The 22,283-nt window shown below is 39.0% G+C and overlaps 5 protein-coding genes and 1 long non-coding RNA gene across 6 annotated transcripts; 4 read left to right on the top strand and 2 right to left on the bottom strand.

Annotated features, from left to right (window-relative positions):
- Positions 1-272: 272 nt before the first annotated feature.
- LOC122783939 lies at positions 273-586 on the top strand. Its single transcript, XR_006362117.1, has 3 exons — positions 273-298; positions 378-428; positions 519-586. It is a non-coding gene; the product is annotated as an uncharacterized LOC122783939 (long non-coding RNA).
- On the bottom strand, positions 514-9,889 carry LOC122783936 (poly [ADP-ribose] polymerase 1-like). Its single transcript, XM_044048911.1, has 8 exons — positions 8,290-9,889; positions 7,707-7,809; positions 7,391-7,605; positions 5,439-5,529; positions 5,216-5,332; positions 4,660-4,872; positions 2,471-2,630; positions 514-1,928 (listed from the first exon to the last, which is right to left on the bottom strand). Exons 3-8 carry the CDS (start codon positions 7,402-7,404, stop codon positions 1,711-1,713), a joined length of 813 nt encoding a protein of 270 aa, XP_043904846.1. The 5' UTR covers positions 7,405-7,605; positions 7,707-7,809; positions 8,290-9,889; the 3' UTR covers positions 514-1,710.
- On the top strand, positions 664-1,626 carry LOC122784504 (adenosine receptor A2a-like). Its single transcript, XM_044049805.1, has one exon. It carries the CDS (start codon positions 685-687, stop codon positions 1,624-1,626), a length of 942 nt encoding a protein of 313 aa, XP_043905740.1. The 5' UTR covers positions 664-684.
- Positions 6,331-7,366, top strand: LOC122783938 (adenosine receptor A2a-like). Its single transcript, XM_044048912.1, has one exon. The coding sequence runs from the start codon at positions 6,352-6,354 to the stop codon at positions 7,297-7,299; it is 948 nt and encodes a 315-aa protein (XP_043904847.1). The 5' UTR covers positions 6,331-6,351; the 3' UTR covers positions 7,300-7,366.
- Positions 9,890-10,422: 533 nt separating the features above from the next.
- Positions 10,423-21,378, bottom strand: parp1 (poly (ADP-ribose) polymerase 1). Its single transcript, XM_044048910.1, has 23 exons — positions 21,125-21,378; positions 19,214-19,373; positions 18,660-18,763; positions 18,326-18,540; positions 16,386-16,476; positions 16,163-16,279; positions 15,641-15,817; positions 15,373-15,535; positions 14,956-15,096; positions 14,615-14,854; positions 14,385-14,450; positions 14,167-14,299; positions 13,854-14,049; positions 13,633-13,761; positions 13,385-13,468; positions 13,014-13,136; positions 12,805-12,933; positions 12,571-12,669; positions 12,316-12,468; positions 12,060-12,187; positions 11,886-11,947; positions 11,536-11,650; positions 10,423-11,154 (listed from the first exon to the last, which is right to left on the bottom strand). The coding sequence occupies exons 1-23, from the start codon at positions 21,245-21,247 to the stop codon at positions 11,073-11,075; spliced, it is 3,030 nt and encodes a 1,009-aa protein (XP_043904845.1). The 5' UTR covers positions 21,248-21,378; the 3' UTR covers positions 10,423-11,072.
- LOC122784018 (adenosine receptor A2a-like) lies at positions 17,278-18,249 on the top strand. Its single transcript, XM_044049051.1, has one exon. It carries the CDS (start codon positions 17,299-17,301, stop codon positions 18,247-18,249), a length of 951 nt encoding a protein of 316 aa, XP_043904986.1. The 5' UTR covers positions 17,278-17,298.
- Positions 21,379-22,283: the final 905 nt, after the last annotated feature.

The following is a 22,283-nucleotide window of genomic DNA, read 5'->3' as shown; positions in this document are numbered from 1 at the left end:
GTCTCCTCAGTCCCAGGTGTTGGTGCTGAAACCATCCACCCTGCCCCGACAGGAACATTTCATTAGCTCCCCAATGAAATCACTGATCCAACCAGTGACATGCAAGCATCCATGACTTAGTAAATGACCACAGAGCGGTGACTGTCTCTGTCTGAGGCTTTGGAGTTACAACAACACAAAACAACAAATCCCTGATTGACAACTAGTGACATCATGAGGGAGAAAGGGATTTCTATAAAAAAGTGTCTTTCAGCCTCAAACATAATGTGTGTTAAAGTGATGTTTTCTGTGAGGACAGGTAGGCAACAAATCATGATACCTGTTGACATTAGTCTTTAGATTCTTGAATCAGAATCACCTATATTGTCATTATACAGTGTACAACGAGATTCTTGAGCATCAACACTTGGGACAACGTGACTGGACTGGTGAGAATGTTACTTATTTCATCCATTTCATTGTCATTCTGTGCAGTTGAGCTTGATTTCTGACTTGAATCTCCTTTTTTTTCTCTTTAGGAAAACTATGGAAAACACATTATTGAGCCTTCACACCTTCCAACAAACAAGAAACTCTTCAAATCTGTCTTTCACTATTGTACAACCTTACTACAACTCTTCATCAGCTTCTCCCTCCTCCTCATCACCACCTGCTGACTTGGTGATTTCCCCCAATGTCGCGTACATGGCAGCTGAGCTCGTCATCGCGTTTCTCTCCACAGTCGGTAATTTACTGGTCTGTATCGCTGTCTGCATCAACCGCAATCTACGCACCGTCACCAACTACTTTCTGGTCTCGCTTGCAGTTGCTGACATCTGTGTGGGCACTATTGCCATTCCCTGTGCCATCCTGACAGATGTCGGTTTACCACGTCACAGTTTTTACCTATGTCTTCTCATGCTCAGTGTGCTGATAATTTTCACCCAGAGTTCCATCTTTAGCCTGTTGGCAGTTGCCGTAGACCGCTATGTGGCCATCTTCATGCCGTTTCGCTACCAGGCCTTGATGACATCTCGAAATGCCATGCTGGTCATCCTCACCACGTGGCTGCTGACCTTCTTCATTGGGCTTGTGCCTCTGATGGGCTGGCACAAGACACCACCTGATTCAGGCTACTGTTTATTTGTCTTAGTGGTGGACATGACCTATTTTGTGTACTTAATGTTCTTTGTTTGTGTGTTGATACCTCTGTTGATCATGTATCTCATCTACGCTCGTATCTTTGTTATGGTCAAGCGGCAGATGAGACGCATCGCATCTGAGCAAAGTGGTCGAGGGGGAAAGCAGATGAGGGATGCGGCGAGCATACGCCGCGAGATGAAGACGGCCACGTCACTTTTTCTGGTTCTTTTCCTTTTCACAATCTGCTGGATCCCACTCCATGTGATTAACTGCTTCCTGGTTCTATGCCCAGTCTGTCCAGTGCCATTCGAGCTGCTGCTCACTACCATCATACTGTCACATGCAAACTCTGCTGTTAACCCTTTCCTGTATGCGTACACAATGACGTCATTCAGGGACACTTTTAAAGCCATTTTCTTATGCTGCCGACCGGTGAGAAACAGAGAGGCTGCAAATATGGACAGTTGTGAAGGTAGAGAGGGTGAAGCTGAACACCAGAGCTAAACACCATCAATACTATAATACAAAGATTTACAAAGAAAATACAAAGATTCTACACAATACAACTAAAATAATTCACTTTTGGTCTCACCCTTCAGATTTCATAGCAGGAAGTCTCTTCTTAAGCTCTTCCTTGTCTTCAGCCCGTAGTGTGTTGTAACCCTTCAGCTGGGCAGCAGTGTATTCAGGTTTGAAGGCCAGCTCCTCCCTGGGACTCACGAAACACGCTGTGTGGTACCAGCAGTCAATAAGACCCAGCTGAGGTTTCTCTGGGTCCACAGACTTCTTAGACACACAATCTGATCCTAAAGATTAAGCCAGGTGGAAAAAAGGCTTTATCTACTTATACAGCTGGACATTTAATACTACCATTATTGGGACGAAAATTGAATTTATGTCATTCAGTCTTCAGAAGATGAAAAACCAAATTAAAAGTGTGAGAGAAAAAAATCCAGTGCATTAAATAACATTCATTAGTCTTCAGGTCATGAACCACATTTTTAAATTTAACAAAAATTGTGTGGCAATTTATAAGGCCTTTGTGCTATACACTGTTAAAACATGAAATAAGTGCAACAAAAGTGCTCATAAGGCTGATTTGTGACCTTCAAAATAAAATATTTGATTTCATGTAAACATCTGTGATTTGCTCAGTGACTCAACATATGAAAAAGATTACACTGGGGCAAATAAGTTAACAAATCTTTGTATAAATGTATAAATATATGCATGAATGTATGGAAATGAAACTATTTTTTGTGTGACAATCTCCATGCAGGAATATGGGGACATTAACAAGTTTGTGCAAGTCTTTATTGCAGTCAAGTGCTTAAAATTGAGTACTGACCTACAGCTCCACCACTTTCAATGGCCTTTTTGACTTTACCCTGGTTGTCCCAGCGGAGGTCAGTGTACCCAGCAATGACAGCAGTGGACTGAGGTGCTGCTCGCTGCCAGATGCAGGAGTAGTGGTGCCGGTGACGGACCTTTCCCTCATACATGGGGGACTGGAGGACACGACAAAAAAACAAAGGAGGATTTCATTTGTAACTGTGGTGAATGTGACACGGAAAAGATGATAAGAAGATCCTGCCAGTGTATGTATTTTAATATCAACTCACTGTAAGAAGATGTTTGGGATATTTTCTACAAATATTCCTGGGCGCATGAGGTAAATGTTTGTATAATACAGTGAATACATTATATTTCTAACAATTAAGGCTGCAACTAATGATTATTTCATAATTGATTATTTTGTCGATAGATTACTCGATTAATCAAGTACTTGGTCCACAAAATGTCAGAAAATGTTGAGTGATGTGTTCCCCAAACCTCAAAAAGATGATGTTCTCAAAAGTTATTTGTTCCATTTATGACAATTTAATGATTTCTTTGGTATATGAAGCAAGGAAACAAGAAAATATGTACATATAAGAAGCTATGTTAGTGCTATCAAACTGTATGTAGTGCAGTAAAATATCTCAAACTGTAAAGACACAGTAGAAACCAGTGATTTAATGAACATTACTGAAGAAGAAAATGTTTGCGTTGGTTGCGTGATTGAAGTGAGTGAGAAGGATAAATAGAATGTATAGGTGTTTTGCACTTTATTTGCTGTAAGATGGACTTTAGCAAACTCAAGATCTACCTATTTGGTCTGGTTTTTAATTTTTGTGATTTTTTATAACCATTATTTTACATTATACATTCAAATGATCCCAATTATAGTTATATATTACATTTAATATAATATTTAACGTCAACAGAAGTATCCATTTGATTTTCAGTTAAAATAAATGTCAACCCAGGACCCAGGTCAATATTAACTGCGGTTTAAAAATGTGAAAAGTAATTACTAAATGGCGCCATCAAAGTATTAACTACTATAGGGTGTGGTTTTGCCCTTTTTCAGCTGGGATTGGCACCAGCTAACTGTATTGTGTTTCATCATATGTGTATGAAAAATACAAAACAAATAATGTTTTAATGATTGAAAAATAATTTGAGGAAAAAAGTAGAGTATTTATAAAACTCACAGACATCAAGCATACATGTATTTAACTTGATCGGATTGGGAGCACTAATTTACTCATTTATTCACTCACTCATTTACTTATTTATTCACTTACTTAACTTATTGGAGTAAGAGCACATATATTTTTCTATAACCTAAACAAAAGTAGTTAATCAATCTGTAACAAATCAACTATACAAATGTTATAACCAAAGTGCATTCTGTAAACAGAAACCAGACAGCAGTCCTTTTGTTATTACGATGTAGGGTTAGCTCATGGCTAAGCTAACATGATTTGTTTACCTGGTAGGGCTACAGTAACTTGCTCAACTCCTACTTTAGCCAAAGTTAGCCTGTCCTGCTACCTATTCTGTTCCTGAAGAGCTTTACCTGAAGACTTGATGTCTGTGAGGAAATCCTCAGAAACCACACGCACACCTGCGTCCCTCACTTCTTCCATTTTCTTACTCATATTCTCCACTTCCTTTGTAAAAGTGTAAATGTTGAAGTTACAAATCATATTTTCAGTGCGCAATTAATTAGTTTCAATTCAATTAGATTAATCCTGTTATCGAGTCATAACCCACTCTTAGTGCTCAGGCAGATGGAGGCCTTGTTGGCAGTGCCGGTTATCTTTCCCCCATCTCTTCCACAGCAGCCTTTAAATCATCCTTGTTCTTTCTCAGCTTACCCACAGATATTAATTTCATACCAGTCAGAGGTTTGTCTGTGGGAACATAACACATAAAATAATATATATAACAGAGGTTTATAAGTAAATAAAACATGGCATTGAGGTATGTAGATTATTTAAATCTTTGTAGTTTGGTATGACATTTCATTTGAATCAATTAATTTCAGGGTTTTTATTTTAATTGCAGAAATATTTCCAAACAATTTGATATCATCTTGCACCCTAAACTTATATTAAAATCAGACAACAGGAGAGTACATATTCCGGACCTCAGAATCAAATATATTTAAACAGTGATGGGATATCAACATGCTCCTTCATGTTTCACCTGAAGGTGCTCCCCCTGGCAGTTGCTTGGACGGGGCACTGGATGCACTCGCCAGGCACTGGCAGCTGTCAGTTTGATTGGAAGCCTCCTTTGGGTAAACCCTGTAAACCCTGAGCAGTAATAAGCATCTCCCTTATACACCAGCTGGCCCTTGCACTCCTGACAGGCCTCGAGAGCACCAAAGGCCATACAGTCAGCCAGGCAGTCGACCACCTGCGGATGAAACAACACTCATTATAAAACACGACTCTGGTGACAAAGTCATTAAAATAATAATATAGTATAATAGAGTAATAAAGTGCTAAAACTCTATTTTCACTGGCCGTTACAGTTCTGTATGTTGTCCAATTGTCAAAACCAAAATAACTTATCCATACAGTTTTCCCACGTACATACATACAGTATAATCATGTGATCTCATTAAACCTGATCATCAAAGACCTGAAACATCTGTACATAAACGTTTGTCACTAAAGTTGCTCTATCTGTATGTTTAAAACTCAGAAAACAGTGACAATGTGAGATGACAGAAACCAAAGAGCTGAGGTTCTCTTACATTGGTCTCTCCAGAGGGAACCACCTGTCCATTTGCGATCAGCAGCTCCTTCATATCATTAATTGAACAATATTTCCTCAGCTTGTCCTTGATTCCCCAAATCTGCTGGCTTTGGTTCTGTGGACGTACACAAAACCATAATATATTACGAATATCACTAAATATAGTGTGACATTCACTGTAAAATATAAAATGATTCAAAGTACAAAATATAGAAATGTACCCTCAACTGCTCTTCCAGCCTTTTGTTCTCGTCGTCGTCTTCTTTCTTTTGTTTCTTTGACACTCCATCAACCTCATCTGATTTGCGCTTTCTGTGAGAGCAGACAAAAGTATTAAAAAGTGTTTTCTTCCAAAACTTTTGTTGTTTGTTTTTTTGTATATTCATCATGGATCAATAACAAAATGAAAACATCCAAATTAGCTCCCTAAATGAGGTCAAAATGGGACACAAACAAGTCTAAATATGACACCTTTACTCATTAAGCAAACACATTAGGGCCCATCAGTTAATGGAGACACACAAACACACGCTGGTACATGTCTCCTCAGTCCCAGGTGTTGGTGCTGAAACCATCCACCCTGCCCCGACAGGAACATTTCATTAGCTCCCCAATGAAATTACTGACCAAACAAGTGACACGCAAGCACCCACGATTGAGTTAATGACCACAGAGCAGTGACCGTCTCTGTCTGAGGCTTTGGAGTTACAACAACACAAAACAACAAATCCCTGATTGACAACTAGTGACATCATGAGGGAGAAAGGGATTTCTATAAAAAGTGTCTTTCAACCTCAAACAGAAAGGTAGGCAACAAATCATGATACCTGTTGACATTAGTCTTTAGATTCTTGAGCATCAACACTTGGGACAATGTGACTGGACTGGTGAGAATGTTACTTATTTCATCCATTTCATTGTCATTCTGTGAAGCTGAGCTTGATTTTTCTCTTTTTTTTCCTCTTTAGGAAAACTATGGAAAACACATTATTGAGCCTTCACACTTTCAAACAAACAAGAAACTCTTCAAATCTGTCTTTCACTATTGTACAACCTTACTACAACTCTTCATCAGCTTCTCCCTCCTCCTCATCACCACCTGCTGACTTGGTGATTTCCCCAAATGTCGCGTACATGGCAGCTGAGCTCGTCATCGCGTTTCTCTCCACAGTCGGTAATTTACTGGTCTGTATCGCTGTCTGCATCAACCGCAATCTACGCACCGTCACCAACTACTTTCTGGTCTCGCTTGCAGTTGCTGACATCTGTGTGGGCACTGTTGCCATTCCCTGTGCCATCCTGACAGATGTCGGTTTACCACGTCACAGTTTTTACCTATGTCTTCTCATGCTCAGTGTGCTGATAATGTTCACCCAGAGTTCCATCTTTAGCCTGTTGGCAGTTGCCGTGGACCGCTATGTGGCCATCTTCATGCCGTTTCGCTACCAGGCCCTGATGACATCTCGAAATGCCATGTTGGTCATCCTCGCCACATGGCTGCTGGCCTTCTTCATTGGGCTTGTGCCTCTGATGGGCTGGCACAAGACACCACCTGATTCAGGCTACTGTTTCTTTGTCTTAGTGGTGGACATGACCTATGTTGTGTACTTCATCTTCTTTGTTTGTTTGTTGTTACCTCTGTTGACCATGTATCTCATCTACGCTCGTATCTTTGTTATGGTCAAGCGGCAGATGAGACGCATTGCATCTGAGCAAAGTGGTCGAGGGGGAAAGCAGATGAGGGATGCAGCGAGCATACGCCGCGAGATGAAGACGGCCACGTCACTTTTTCTGGTTCTTTTCCTCTTCACAATCTGCTGGATCCCACTCCATGTGATGAACTGCTTCCTGGTTCTCTGCCCATTCTGTCCAGTGCCATTAGAGCTGCTGCTCACTGCCATCATACTGTCACATGCAAACTCTGCTGTTAACCCTTTCCTGTATGCGTACACAATGACGTCATTCAGGGACACTTTCAAAGCCATTTTCTTATGCTGCCGACCGGTGAGAAACAGAGAGGCTGCAAATACGGATGGTGAAGATAAAGAGGGTGAAGCTGTTCAAAACGCACACCAGACCTGAACACCATCAGTACTAAATATGAAAATACAAACATTCTACACAACACAATACTAAAATAATTATTATTTTCTATAATCTTTTTTGGTCTCACCCTTCAGATTTCATAGCAGGAAGTCTCTTCTTAAGCTCTTCCTTGTCTTCAGCCCGTAGTGTGTTGAAACCCTTCAGCTGGGCAGCACTGTATTCAGGTTTGAAGGCCAGCTCCTCCCTGCGACTCACGAAACACGCTGTGTGGTACCAGCAGTCAATCAGACCCAGCTGAGGTTTCTCTGGGTCCACAGACTTCTTAGACACACAAATCTGATCCTAAAGATTAAGCCAGGTGGAAAGAAGGCTTTATCTACTTATACAGCTGGACATTTAACACTACCATTATTGGTACATATTAGTTCTTTGTGGCGGTCTACCTTTTCTATTTTCTGCTCACAACCTTTGCATGAGCTATGGTTTGACTTGGCATAATCCGCTGCAAAGTCGCTAATGTCTTCTCCTATTTAGCTCCACTCTTTCCTAAAAAAAAAAGAGAGAAAAGATATGTTATTCTGTTTTCAGAAGATGAAAAAACAAATTAAAAGTGTGAGAGAAAAAAATCCAGTGCATTAAATAACATTCATTAGTCTTTAGGTCATGAACCACATTTTTAAATTTAACAAAAATTGTGTGGTAATCTATAAGGCCTTTGTGCTATGCACTTTTAAAAACATGAGTGCAACAAAAGTGCTCATAAGGCTGATTTGTGACCTTCAAAATAAAATATTTTATTTTATTTCATGTAAACATCTGTGATTTACTCAGTGACTCAACATATGAAAAAGATTGCACTGGGGCAAATAAGTTGACAAATCTTTGTATAAATCTATAAATATATGCATTAATGTATGGAAATTAAACTATTTTTTTTGCGTGACTATCTCCATGCAGGAATATGGGGACGTTAACAAGTTTGTGCAAGTCTTTATTCCAGTCAAGTACTTAAAATCCAGTACTGACCTACAGCTCCACCACTTTCAATGGCCTTTTTGACTTTACCCTGGTCGTCCCAGCGGAGATCAGCGTACCCAACAATGTCAGCAGTGGACTGAGGTGCTGCTCGCTGCCAGAAGCAGGAGAAGTGGTGCCAGTGAGGGACCTTCCCGTCATACATGGGGGACTGGAGGACACAACAAAAAAACAAAGGAGGATTTCATTTGTAACTGTGGTGAATGTGACACGGAAAAGATGATAAGAAGATCCTGCCAGTGTATGTATTTTAATATCAACTCAATGTAAGAAGATGTTTGATATATTTTCTACAAATATTCCTGGGTGTGTGAGGTAAATGGTTGTATAATACAGTTAATACATTATATTTCTAACAATTAAGGCTGCAACTAATGATTATTTCATAATTGATTATTTTGTTGATAGATTACTCGATTAATCAAGTACCACAAAATGTCAGAAAATGTTGAGTGATGTGTTCCCCAAACCTCAAAAAGATGATGTTCTCAAACGTTATTTGTTCCATTTATGACAATTTAATGATTTGGTATATGAAGCAAGGAAACAAGAAAATATTTACATATAAGAAGCTATGTTAGTGCTATCAAACTGTATGTAGGGCAGTAAAAAATCTCAAACTGTAAAGACACAGTAGAAACCAGTGATTTAATGAACATTACTGAAGAAGAAAATGTTTGCGTTGGTTGCGTGATTGAAGTGAGTGAGAAGGATAAATAGAATTTATAGGTGTTTTGCACTTTATTTGTTGTAAGATGGACTTCTACCTTTTTGGTCTGGCTTTTACTTTTTGTGATTTTGTATTACCATTATCTTACATTATACATTCAATTGATCCCATCTCAAGTTTTATTCAGCTATTAACTTAATAAATGTATTCGATCTCCTGAACTTTTTCATTTCAAATGACTGTTAACTGAACAATGTCTTTATATATATTGTATTTTATTCCAATTTTTGTTTAATTTTTGGTATTTCCTCATCTTCCCTCACATGATATAGCTTTTCCTTAGCTTCTTTAAGGGTGTTTTTTAATTCTAATGATCTGTTATAGCCAGTGTGTGACTGAATGCATTTTTATGTAAAGATGTGTGTGAGCGAGTCTTAGTGAGAGGAGAGTGTTTTTATGGTTTTAATGAAAATAAATTTGTTGCAAGGTTGAAATATATTACATTTAATATAATATTTAACTTCAACAGATGTAACCATTTGATTTTCAGTTAAAATAAATGTTAAGCCAAGACAAGTAATTTACATGGCGCCATCAAAATATTAACGGTGCGGTTTCACCCTTTTTCAGCTGTGATTGGCACCAGCTAACTGTATTGTGTTTCATCATATGTGCATGAAAAATACAAAACAAATAATTTTTAAATAATAAGTAATAAGTAATTTCGAAACTCACAGACATCAAGCATAACATGTATTTAACTATTCATTATTCACTTAACTTATTGGCGTTAGAGCACAATATATTTTTCTATATCCTAAACAAAAGTGGTTAATCAATCTGTACCAAGTCAACTTTACAAATGTTATAACCAAAGTGCATTCTGTATACAGAAACCAGGCAGCGGTCTTTTTTTAATTTTTGCTTACGATGTAGGGTTCGCTAGTGGCTAAGCTAACCTGATTTGTTTTCCCGGTAAAGGTACAGTGCCTACATTAGCCACGGTTAGCCTGTACTGCTACCTAGCGCTAGCTGGCTGAACAGACCGGTGCCTCTTTGCGTCTAAAACTGTACTGTACGGACTCTGCATACAATATACGATATTTCTTATATGGACAACGGTAGCATCGTAATAAATGTGCACTTTACCACCACGGTACCGTTGTCTCTTTACACTAGAAAACTCTAAATGTGTGTTGTTATTCACACACGTCTAACAGCTGGCCCATCTCCTCCATCTTGAATTAGCCGCGCCGCTTTTTCAAAGACGTTGTCAAAATGCATTCTGGGTCGGGACGCTGTCTGAACCCGGATACTTTTTCCACGCTGAGTTGTTTCAATATTTCCCTTCTAGTGTAAGTTGTTTTTACCTAAAATAGCAGGAAACCATACCCAGAGTCAAACATACATTTTTATTTGAGGTATGCATGAAAAAAAACACACGCACTAATAAACAGAAATCGACATACTCTGGCTGTTTTTATTTCTCAGAATACATCACATGAACACAAACTACATTTTTTCCATTTTCATGAAGGAAGACAGCTGAAGAAACAACAAAAAAAAAACAACATATGTACAGGTCAAACATTGTACAGTATTCATTGAATCCAACAGAAACCTCTAGAAGCGTTCATCGTAGGGGCGATCTTGCAGGGGAACCTTTGCAACATGTAAACACTGCTTATTTCACAACTTAGAACTATTTATTTTTGCAATACTACTCTTGAAGATTTAAAAGAAGAAAAGAAATTAGATCCTTCTCAGATGTGGGATTATACCAGTCAGAAAACTAACCTTTGATGTTGATCACTGGACCAAAACCTTTCTACGTAGTATGTATGCATCAAACTCCAGCTACTGTACAAAGCCAGATTTCGGTATTTAAGAACCTAATGTAATTCTAAAGATGAGTGCCTGCTGGAAAACATGACAAAACCAAGGAAAGCAACTGGAGAATTTCCGTGACAATTGTAAAAGATGGTAGAGCATCATTTCTTTGCCAAACATCTTCTGTTGCAGTGAATGTTTGTTTGGAGGCAATTGTGGCAACAGTTTGTTTTTGTTTTGTTTTTTACTGAAGACGGTTTGGACACAGCCCTGCTCACCACAGGGATGACTGGTAGTTAAACTTGGTCTTCAGAAGATACTTCAAATTTATCTGTGCTGTGTCGTACACGATGTATCTGGAGAAGCAATGGTTAAAGAAAACAGACAATGAAAAGATAATGTGAAAAACAAAATACAACCATAAAAGATAAACAAGAATAAAGGAGCTAGGTTTTGTTATTATTTACATTGGCATCTCTAACACCACCGCCAAAAACTAACATTTAAAACAATAAACCATCATCATCCATGATGGAATTCTACAAAAGATAAGACAAAAGAGTGTTAGTTCCTGTTAGTGCAGACATGAATAATTACAAATTAAACGGAGTCACTTTATTCAAAGTCAGCACACTGCTATTAAAGAATTAACTGTATTATAAAGGAGGGAAAATGTTGAACCATTTGGGAAAGTTATTATCCAAGTCATGAACCAGGAGATAAATATTAAAGGATACTCGTTGTACAGTAGACTTGTGTCATCTATGTTTGTGGAGGTTCCTTTTCCCAGCGGTACTTGCACCCCGTCTAGATCGATAGTAGCACCAGGATCAGGAGCAGATCTACCCAAACCTGAAAACAAAGACAGCAAACCAAACATGTATTCGCATATTACTATTAGCAGCTCGTCGGCTGATTTAGACATTCATTCGCAAAATACATTATTATCAAGTTAAGTTATTATAGCAGGTGCAGTTAAAACAATTGTATTACAAAGATATATACAAATTAACATTGTAGGGTGCTACTGATCTGCTGATTATAACATGATGCAGCTACATTTCCCCATTCATTATTATTCTCTCACCTTTGACACTGTGTTTGCCCTTGGGTAACTTTGTAATGTGTGCAGCTTTCTTCAGTTCATGCCTGCAGTGGGGAAAGAAAAAAACCCACATTCATTTACACACTCCACACAGACTCAATTAATAAGATAGATTCTGATATATAGGCTTTCCAATAAATCAGGACTGTTACTCACATGTTTCCAAGGGCAACCTCAGCCAGCAATAAGAGACCCACAGGGTCGGACTGGGAGGTGTGACAGTAGTTTGCACTCTTGGACACCATGTCAGCAAAGTATACACCTTTGCCAAACATGTAACCAGTCTAAACAGAAAGAAGCAAAACAGCATAGTAATAAATGAGCAAATAAACACAAGTTATTAATATGAATGTGGAGGTATTGATTTGGTATTAAGAACACATAATGGTGAATCTTTTGATTTAACACGCACCACTGGAGCTTCTGGAGGCGCAATGCGAAGACCCTGAGACATGATACCAGCGTAGTTGGTGGTGCGAGAGCCGTGCCACAGCAGCTGGCGATTGTGTAGCTCCTCAAATGGAAGGAACCGCTCGCGCTCTCCCTCACGAACAATTTTGAAGATCTAAAAAAAATAAATTGTATTGATCACTTATGACTTGAACTACACTAAAATACAATAAAAGGTCTATTTTCCGACTCTATTGCCCCCACAATATAGACTTACCTCATCTACTTCCAGGGAGTAAGTGTTGTGTGTAGCAGCATGAGTGTTTTTAACATATTGCAAAATGATCTCAGCCTCCTCTGTGGTCTTGTCAACAACCTGAAATAAACATATGACATACTGTAGTATTTCCATTCATAATTGGTTTCTAGCTCATCCAAGATAAACATTAGCCTAATGAGAGAAAATAGGATAAATGGACAGGACAATGCATACAATCCAAGGAAAACTCACCTCAATCTTGGTTTTGAGTTTCTCATAGTTGATGTCAATGGGATCTTTATCGTTATCCTCGGCGCCTCCTCTGAGCAGACTGTATGCCACTTCAATATCCAACAGGTTGTCCAACATCTGAACTTTAGCCTGAGCAGAGATGTATGTAGATGAATTTATCTGCCCTTATTATCAGTGAGATAACAGGAGACAATAATGTGCTCCCTTACTTGAATGTAGTCCAGGTTGTTGAGCAGAGGAGGTTTCTTCATGCCAAAGTCATGTGGTATTAGGGTGTAAAAGCGATTGGAGAGATCCAGTATCTGTGCCTCTGGCAAACAATCCGACACAGCCTATGATGAATAGGAGAAAAAACAGTCACCGTTATATTTAAAATAAATGGCATAGATATGGTCCAATAACCAATAAATTCCTGAGCTGAGTCATCTTTACTTAAGCAATTCCAATTACCTAAAGCAAACACCTGGATATGATTGATAACATTACAGACAAGACAGACTTGCTATAATTTCAGAAAATTGTCTTATATGTCCTTTTAAAATTAAGTAAAGGTTAAAAGGAAACGCAGATGGTCACTGACCTGCTGTACATCAGTGAGAAGAGCGTAGGCACTCTGGATCTGCCTCTTACTCAGCTTTCCGAGGGGCATCTTCTGTAGATCAATCTGAAAACAGCACAGGTGACGAAAGTTATATGTATGTAGAACGCAAAAAAGAATTATATGTATACTGGGGTCTATAATTACAGTTAAATCTAATAGGACATTCATTTCTATGTCGTTTGTACAAAGTCGAAATTATTTTTTAAACTAATTTTAAAACCTCTTACCTCAAACTCTACCATGGCCTTCTTCATGCTCTCCACATCAAAGATCATCTTAATCAATTCCTGGACGGGTTTGGCGAGTTTGGACTTGGCGCCAGCAGTGGCTGTCAGCCTCCTCACCGCCTCCTCATCCTGCCAGTGATGAATTGAAACAAAAGCCAGTGATGGACAGTAAATACACTGTGGGGTACCTGCTTCCTTGTTTTGAGGATAATGGTGCATACCTGTCCATAGTCAATCTCCAGTGGGTAGAACTTATTGGGATATTTGGTGAAGTTGGAGGTGCCCCAGTTGTTGCCGGTCTTCTCCTTGTACACACTCAGGAAGTTGTCCAGGGCAGAGTTCTTATCATGAAACTTGTCCAGCTTGTTGCCTCCGATGGTGGTACCCACTCTACCCCATGACCTGAACACCCAGTACCTGCACACAGATGATAGATGACAGTCTGATGTTATTCCAAATTAGGTTTGTGTGTGTCATTGTTTTTTTTTTATGTAGAATCTACATTATGTGTATTATGACAAGAAGGGACAGTACCTTTTTTGTACATCATCCTCCAGCAGCTGCAGTTTATAGTAGGAATTAGTTCCTCTGACAATGTCCACAAGTCCCAGTGTGGCACTGTACATTTTCCCACTCTGCTCCAGGACATGGGCGCTGTTCTCAAGACCTGCAAAAATCAAACACACCAATCAAAGCCAGAACATTAAAAAAGGAAAGATGTGATTAAATCAATGCAAGTTAGTGGTGAGTACCTGAATCTGGATCCACAGCAGCACCTCCTTTAACTGTGAGTTTCATCTTCTTGGCTTTGCTACTACCTGTAAGAGTAAAGATATGATTATGTTAAGATAATGTAGAGAACAAACTAGTAAACAGGTAGAAAAATCTCTGAAACAAGACCATTTATTTAGACAAACAACTATTTGCACATGCAGTAATGACAGCACCTCACTAGAAAACTACAGCAATGAATATCCTTTACCTTCCTCCTCCTTCACTTTCCCCGTGCTCTTGGTCGCCAGCGCTCCAGACTTGGAGGCCACAGACGGAGCCTGGGCCTCGACTTTGACCTCTGCGCCCCACAGTGAGATGGCGTGCATGGAGACCAGTTCCTGAAGAGCTTTACCTGAAGACTTGATGTCTGTGAGGAAATCCTCAGAAACCACACGCACACCTGCGTCCCTCACTTCTTCCATTTTCTTACTCATATTCTCCACTTCCTCTGTAAAAGTGTAAATGTTGAAGTTACAAATCATATTTTCAGTGTGCAATGAATAAGTTTCAATTCAATTCAATTAATCCTGTTATCGAGTCATAACTCACTCTTGGTGCTCAGGCAGATGGAGGCCTTGTTGGCAGTGCCGGTTATCTTTCCACCCATCTCTTCCACAGCAGCCTTTAAATCATCCTTGTTCTTTCTCAGCTTACCCACAGATATTAGTTTCATACCAGTCAGAGGTTTGTCTGTGGGAACATAACATAACATAAACATAAAATAATACATAATACAGGTTTACATAAAACATGCCATTGAGGTATTTAGATTACTTAAATCTTTGCAGTTTGGTATGATATTTAATTTGAATCATTAATTTCAGGGTTTTTGTTTTAATTTCAGAAATATTTCTTGCACCCTAACCTTATATTAAAATCAGAAAACAGGAGAGTGCATATTCCAGACCTCAGAATCAAATATATTTAAACAGTGATGGGATATCAACATGCTCCGTCATGTTTCACCTGAAGGTGCTCCCTCTGGCAGTTGCTTGGACGGGGCACTGGATGCACTCGCCAGAGGTTTGGCACTGGCAGCTGTCACAGTTTGATTGGGAGCCTCCTTTGGGTAAACCCTGTCCTGTTTCTTGAACTTGAATTTTTTCAGGAAAGGAACCTCATTGAATTCCTGAAAGAAAGTTAAGAAAATATAATGAGGTTTTTCATTATTTTATTTTTGTGTAGATAATCTCCTTTATCAGCGACACTAGTCCCTTCCTTCATAGTAACTTACCTTTGGGGTTACCCAGTCCTTGCGTGCAGGTGTAGTTGTTTTGAACACACATTTTGTCCAAGCTGAAATGTCGCCTGAACAGTAATAAGCATCTCCCTTATACACCAGCTGGCCCTTGCACTCCTGACAGGCCTCGAGAGCACCAAAGGCCATACAGTCAGCAAGGCAGTCGACCACCTGCGGATGAAACAACACTCATTATAAAACACGATAACTGTGTTTGCCGTCATAGGGGATCTGGTGACAAAGTCATTAAAATAATAATATAGTATAATAGAGTAATAAAGTGCTAAAACTCTATTTTCACCTGCCGTTACAGTTCTGTATGTTGTCCAATTGTCAAAACCAAAATAACTTATCCATACAGTTTTTCCACGTACATACATACAGTATAATCATGTGATCTCATTAAACCTCTGTACATAAACGTTTGTCACTAAAGTTGCTCTATCTGTATGTTTAAAACTCAGAAAACAGTGACAACGTGAGATGACAGAAACCAAAGAGCTGAGGTTCTCTTACATTGGTCTCTCCAGAGGGAACCACCTGTCCATTTGCGATCAGCAGCTCCTTCATGTCATTAATTGAACAATATTTCCTCAGCTTGTCCTTGATTCCCCAAATCTGCTGGCTTTGGTTCTGTGGACGTACACAAAACCATAATATATTACGAATATCACTAAATATAGTGTGACATTCACTGTAAAATATAAAATGATTCAAAGTACAACATATAGAAATGTACCCTCAACTGCTCTTCCAGCCTTTTGTTCTCGTCGTCGTCTTCTTTCTTTTGTTTCTTTGACACTCCATCAACCTCATCTGATTTGCGCTTTCTATGAGAGCAGACAAAAGTATTAAAAAGTGTTTTCTTCCAAAACTTTTGTTGTTTGTTTTTTTGTATATTCATCATGGATCAATAACAAAATGAAAACATCCAAATTAGCTCCCTAAATGAGGTCAAAATGGGACACAAACAAGTCTAAATATGACACCTTTACTCATTAAGCAAACACATTAGGGCCCATCAGTTAATGGAGACACACAAACACACGCTGGTACATGTCTCCTCAGTCCCAGGTGTTGGTGCTGAAACCATCCACCCTGCCCCAACAAGAACATTTCATTAGCTCCCCAATGAAATTACTGACCAAACAAGTGACACGCAAGCACCCACGATTGAGTTAATGACCACAGAGCAGTGACTGTCTCTGTCTGAGGCTTTGGAGTTACAACAACACAAAACAACAAATCCCTGATTGACAACTAGTGACATCATGAGGGAGAAAGGGATTTCTATAAAAAGTGTCTTTCAGCCTCAAACAGACAGGTAGGCAACAAATCATGATACCTGTTGACATTAGTCTTTAGATTCTTGAGCATCAACACTTGGGACAATGTGACTGGACTGGTGAGAATGTTACTTATTTCATCCATTTCATTGTCATTCTGTGCAGCTGAGCTTGATTTTTCTCTTTTTTTTCCTCTTTAGGAAAACTATGGAAAACACATTATTGAGCCTTCACACTTTCAAACAAACAAGAAACTCTTCAAATCTGTCTTTCACTATTGTACAACCTTACTACAACTCTTCATCAGCTTCTCCCTCCTCCTCATCACCACCTGCTGACTTGGTGATTTCCCCCAATGTCGCGTACATGGCAGCTGAGCTCGTCATCGCGTTTCTCTCCACAGTCGGTAATTTACTGGTCTGTATCGCTGTCTGCATCAACCGCAATCTACGCACCGTCACCAACTACTTTCTGGTCTCGCTTGCAGTTGCTGACATCTGTGTGGGCACTATTGCCATTCCCTGTGCCATCCTAACTGGTGTTGGTTTACCGCGTCACAGTTTTTACCTATGTCTTTTCATGCTCAGTGAGCTGATACTGTTCACCCAGAGTTCCATCTTTAGCCTGTTGGCAGTTGCCGTGGACCGCTATGTGGCCATCTTCATGCCGTTTCGCTACCAGGCCCTGATGACATCTCGAAATGCCATGCTAGTCATCCTCGCCACATGGCTGCTGGCCTTCTTCATTGGGCTTGTGCCTCTGATGGGCTGGCACAAGACACCACCTGATTCAGGCTACTGTTTATTTGTCTTAGTGGTGGACATGACCTATGTTGTGTACTTCATCTTCTTTGTTTGTTTGTTGATACCTCTGTTGATCATGTATCTCATCTACGCTCATATCTTTATTATGGTCAAACGGCAGATGAGACGCATTGCATCTGAGCAAAGTGGTCAAGGGGGAAAGCAGATGAGGGATGCAGCACGCATACGCCGCGAGATGAAGACGGCCACGTCACTTTTTCTGGTTCTTTTTCTCTTCACAATCTGCTGGATCCCACTCAATGTGATGAACTGTTTTCTGGTTCTCTGCCCATTCTGTCCAGTGCCATTCGAGCTGCTGCTCACTGCCATCATCCTGTCACATGCAAACTCTGCTGTTAACCCTTTTCTTTATGCGTACACAATGACGTCATTCAGGGACACTTTTAAAGCCATTTTCTTATGCTGCCGACCGGTGAGAAACAGAGAGGCTGCAAATATGGACGGTGGTGAAGGTAGAGAGGGTGAAGTTGTTCAAAACGCACACCAGACCTGAACACCATCAGTACTAAATATGAAAATACAAACATTCTACACAACGCAATACTGAAATAATTCCCTTTTGGTCTCACCCTTCAGATTTCATAGCAGGAAGTCTCTTCTTAAGCTCTTCCTTGTCTTCAGCCCGTAGTGTGTTGAAACCCTTCAGCTGGGCAGCACTGTATTCAGGTTTGAAGGCCAGCTCCTCCCTGCGACTCACGAAACATGCTGTGTGGTACCAGCGGTCAATCAGACCCAGCTGAGGTTTCTCTGGGTCCACAGACTTCTTAGACACACGAATCTGATCCTAAAGATTAAGCCAGGTGGAAAGAAGGCTTTATCTACTTGGATGGACATTTAATACTACCATTATAGGGACTAAAATTAAATTTATGTTGATAATAATAGTTATTTGCGGCAATTTACCTTTTCTATTTTCTCCTCACAACCTTTGCATGTGCTACGGTTTGACTTGGCATATTCCGCTGCAAAGTCGCTAAGTGTCTTCTCCCCTTTAGCTCCACTCTTTCCTAAAAAAAAAAAGAGAGAAAAGAAATGTTATTCAGTTTTCACAAGATTAAAAAACAAATTAAAAGTGTGTGAGAAAAAAATCCAGTGTATTAAATAACATTCAAAACATTTTTAAATTTAACAAAAATTGTCTGGTAATTTATAAGGCCTTTGTGCTATGCACTGTTAAAAACATGAAATAAGTGCAACAGAAGTGCTCATAAGGCTGATTTGTGACCTTCAAAATAAAATATTTTATGTAAATATCTGTGATTTACTCAGTGACTCAACATATGAAAAAGATTGCACTGGGGCAAATAAGTTAACAAATCTTTGTATAAATGTATAAATATATGTATGAATGTATGAAAATGAAACTGTTTTTTGTGTGACTATCTCCATGCAGGAATATGGGGACATTAACAAGTTTATGCAAGTCTTTATTCCAGTGCTTAAAATCCAGTACTGACCTACAGCTCCACCACTTTCAATAGCCTTTTTGACCTTATCCTGGTCGTCCCAGCGGAGGTCAGTGTACCCAGCAATGTCAGCAGTGGACTGAGGTGCTGCTCGCTGCCAGAAGCAGGAGAAGTGGTGCCAGTGAGGGACCTTCCCGTCATACATGGGGGACTGGAGGACACAACAAAAAAACAAAGGAGGATTTCATTTGTAACTGTGGTGAATGTGAGACGGAAAAGATGATAAGAAGACCCTGCAAGTGTATGTATTTTAATATCAACTCACTGTAAGAAGATGTTTGATATATTTTCTACAAATATTCCTGGGCTTGTGAGGTAAATGAACAGTGAATAGCTTATATTTCTAACAATTAATGCTGCAACTAATGATTATTTCATAATTGATCAATTAATCAAGTAGTTGTTTTGGCCACAAAATGTCAGAAAATGTTGAGTGGTGTCCCCCAAACCTCAAAATGATGATGTTCTCAAGGGTTATTTTTTCCATTTATGACATTTTAAAGATTTCTTCGTTATATGGAGCAAGGAAACAAGAAAATATTGGCGTTGGTTGCATGGTTTAAGTGAGTGAAAGGGCTAAATATAATTTATAGGTGTTTTGCACTTTATTTGCTTTAATATGGACTTACAGCAAACTCAAGATCTACCTTTTTGACCTGGCTTTTAATTTATTGCCATTATATATTAAATCAATTCCAATGTTAGTTTTTCCCCATGTCCAGTTTTATTCAGCTATTTACTATAATTGTATTTGATCTCCTGAACTTTTTCCAATTTAAATGACTGAGTAATATCTTTATATTTACTGAATTTTGTTCCTCTTTTTGTTTCATTTTTGTCTCCATCTGTGGTATTTCCTCATTCTCACTCACAGGATATAGTTTTTCCTCTGCTTCTTTTAGTGTGTTCTTAATTCTAATGATCTGTTTTTTTTGACATTTAATATGATATTTTCCTCCAACGGATGTTCCCATTTGATTTTCAGTTAAAATAAATGTCAAGCCAAGATCCAGGTCAATATTAACTGTGTTATGGATTGAAAATGTGACAAGTAATTACTACATGGCGCCATCAAAATATTAACTATTGTACGGTAGGGTTTCGCCCCATTGTCAGCTGGGTTTGGCACCAGCTAACTGCATTGTGTTTCATTATATGTGTATGAAAAATGCAAAACAAATAAAGTTTAAATGATGGAAGACGAATAATTTGAGGAAAAAAGAAAAGTCATTTCAAAACTCACAGACATCAGGCATACATGTATTTAACATGATTGGATTGGGAGCCGTTATTTACTAATTTATTCACTGGAATTTTACTTATTTGTTCACTAACTTAACTTATTTGAGTTATAGCACATATATTTTCTATAACCTAAACACAAGTGGTTAATTGATCTGTAACAAGTCAACTATACACATGTTATAAACAAAGTGGAGAAGCTGAGGTGAAATGAGCTGCTACACACACACACAGGGGCCATGAATAAGGAGGCACACTTTAATTATTACTCTATCATTATCATTAGCTTCTTGGTTGAAATGTATGTTGTTGTGGTTAATCGAGTTTCCCTGAATTGTGATTATTGTGACGCAAATATATAGAATATTTGTAACAGCTCCGGTTCACACATGCGACACACATGCACGAGAAAAGCCCACTTCAGTGAACAACAGCATTCATTCATACACAGCAGCGACACTTGGAAGAAAGGCTCGGCGCTGAGGACAAAACTACGCATATATTGTCAGCAGTTTGGACGCTAACGAGGGGGCCTATTGGTTAACAACTGCAACGACTCCTCACTATAAAATACGCACTCTTAGGTGTTTCATATTAGACACTATAAATAGTGAATAAATGAGCTTAGCTAGCAGAGCAGAGCAGCCGTGGCTACGTTACCTGCACCATGATGGCCATCCGCAGAGAGTCTTTAGCTATATTGTCTTTGCATTTCTTACACGACGCGCGGCCGCTTTTAGCGTATTCCGCCCGGTACAACTTGTCGGCTTCAGTGTCTGCCATCGTCCTTTAGTGATAAAGCAGAGAACACAATGGACTGGCTGTAGCTGGACGAACTGAAGGCGAGGTGGGTGCTGGAGAACTTTCTGCGGCAGCCACAATAATCAATGCCTCGGCATAAGAGACGGAGAGAGGCGAAGCCCGCGTGCGTCGGCGCTGAAACCGACAACAGGGAAGAGGTCTCACTCTGTTGCTGTTTCAAGACACCAACACATCAGAACCACAATGTGTCAAATATCTATGTTTACATGTAATATCCCAACATTACTTATATTAGCTACTCTGGATATGTATTATAGATATTCCTATCTTTTTCATAATCAAAACAAACATTTTCAGATTTGTTGAAACACATTTGAAACATATTTGTCAGATTTGTCGAAACACATTTGAAACATATTTGTCCGACATTTGTAACAAAAGTCGGACAAACTGCATCACATTTTCCTACTAAATTTAGAAGAGAATACAACTAAAATGTCACAATTCTGGTTAGACACCTTCAACTTCCCCTGATTTACAAAACAGATTTAAATGGTAGATTACAGAAATGTTGTCATAGTCATATGTCATAATTCAGTTACAGATATCCATCTGATTGCCATCACCATTGGCATTTGAAATTGATATTTAATGTAAATGTGATCGAATCACTGTACTTTTATAAATTTGGTGTTTTGGTTGTAAGGCTATTTTTTATATATATATTCATTCAATTATTATGTTTCATCTTTTGCTTGTTGCCTGCCTGTTGGCCTGTCTATTCTATTCTATTCTGATACTCTTAAAAATGAGCAATGCAATTCAAACAAAGAAACAAATGCTCTTGAGCAGTGTTCCAGAAAATATTTCATAAATAAAGGAAATCGATCTTATATTTCTCTCCCCATAACAATATCCATACAGAAAACAAAAGCTAATACTCAAATTAAAATAAAATGTTCCAACCAGAGAGTGATCCATCTTTCATTATAGACGATCAGTAGAATCCCCGCGCTCCTCATAGTCAGAACTAGTCGAACCAAGAAAACTCGTTTGG

Source organism: Solea senegalensis, linkage group LG17, assembly GCF_019176455.1.
Source record: "Solea senegalensis isolate Sse05_10M linkage group LG17, IFAPA_SoseM_1, whole genome shotgun sequence".
Lineage (NCBI taxonomy): Eukaryota > Metazoa > Chordata > Actinopteri > Pleuronectiformes > Soleidae > Solea > Solea senegalensis.
The sequence above is the reverse complement of the archived record's forward strand: the minus strand, read 5'-3'. Positions and strand labels throughout refer to the sequence as shown.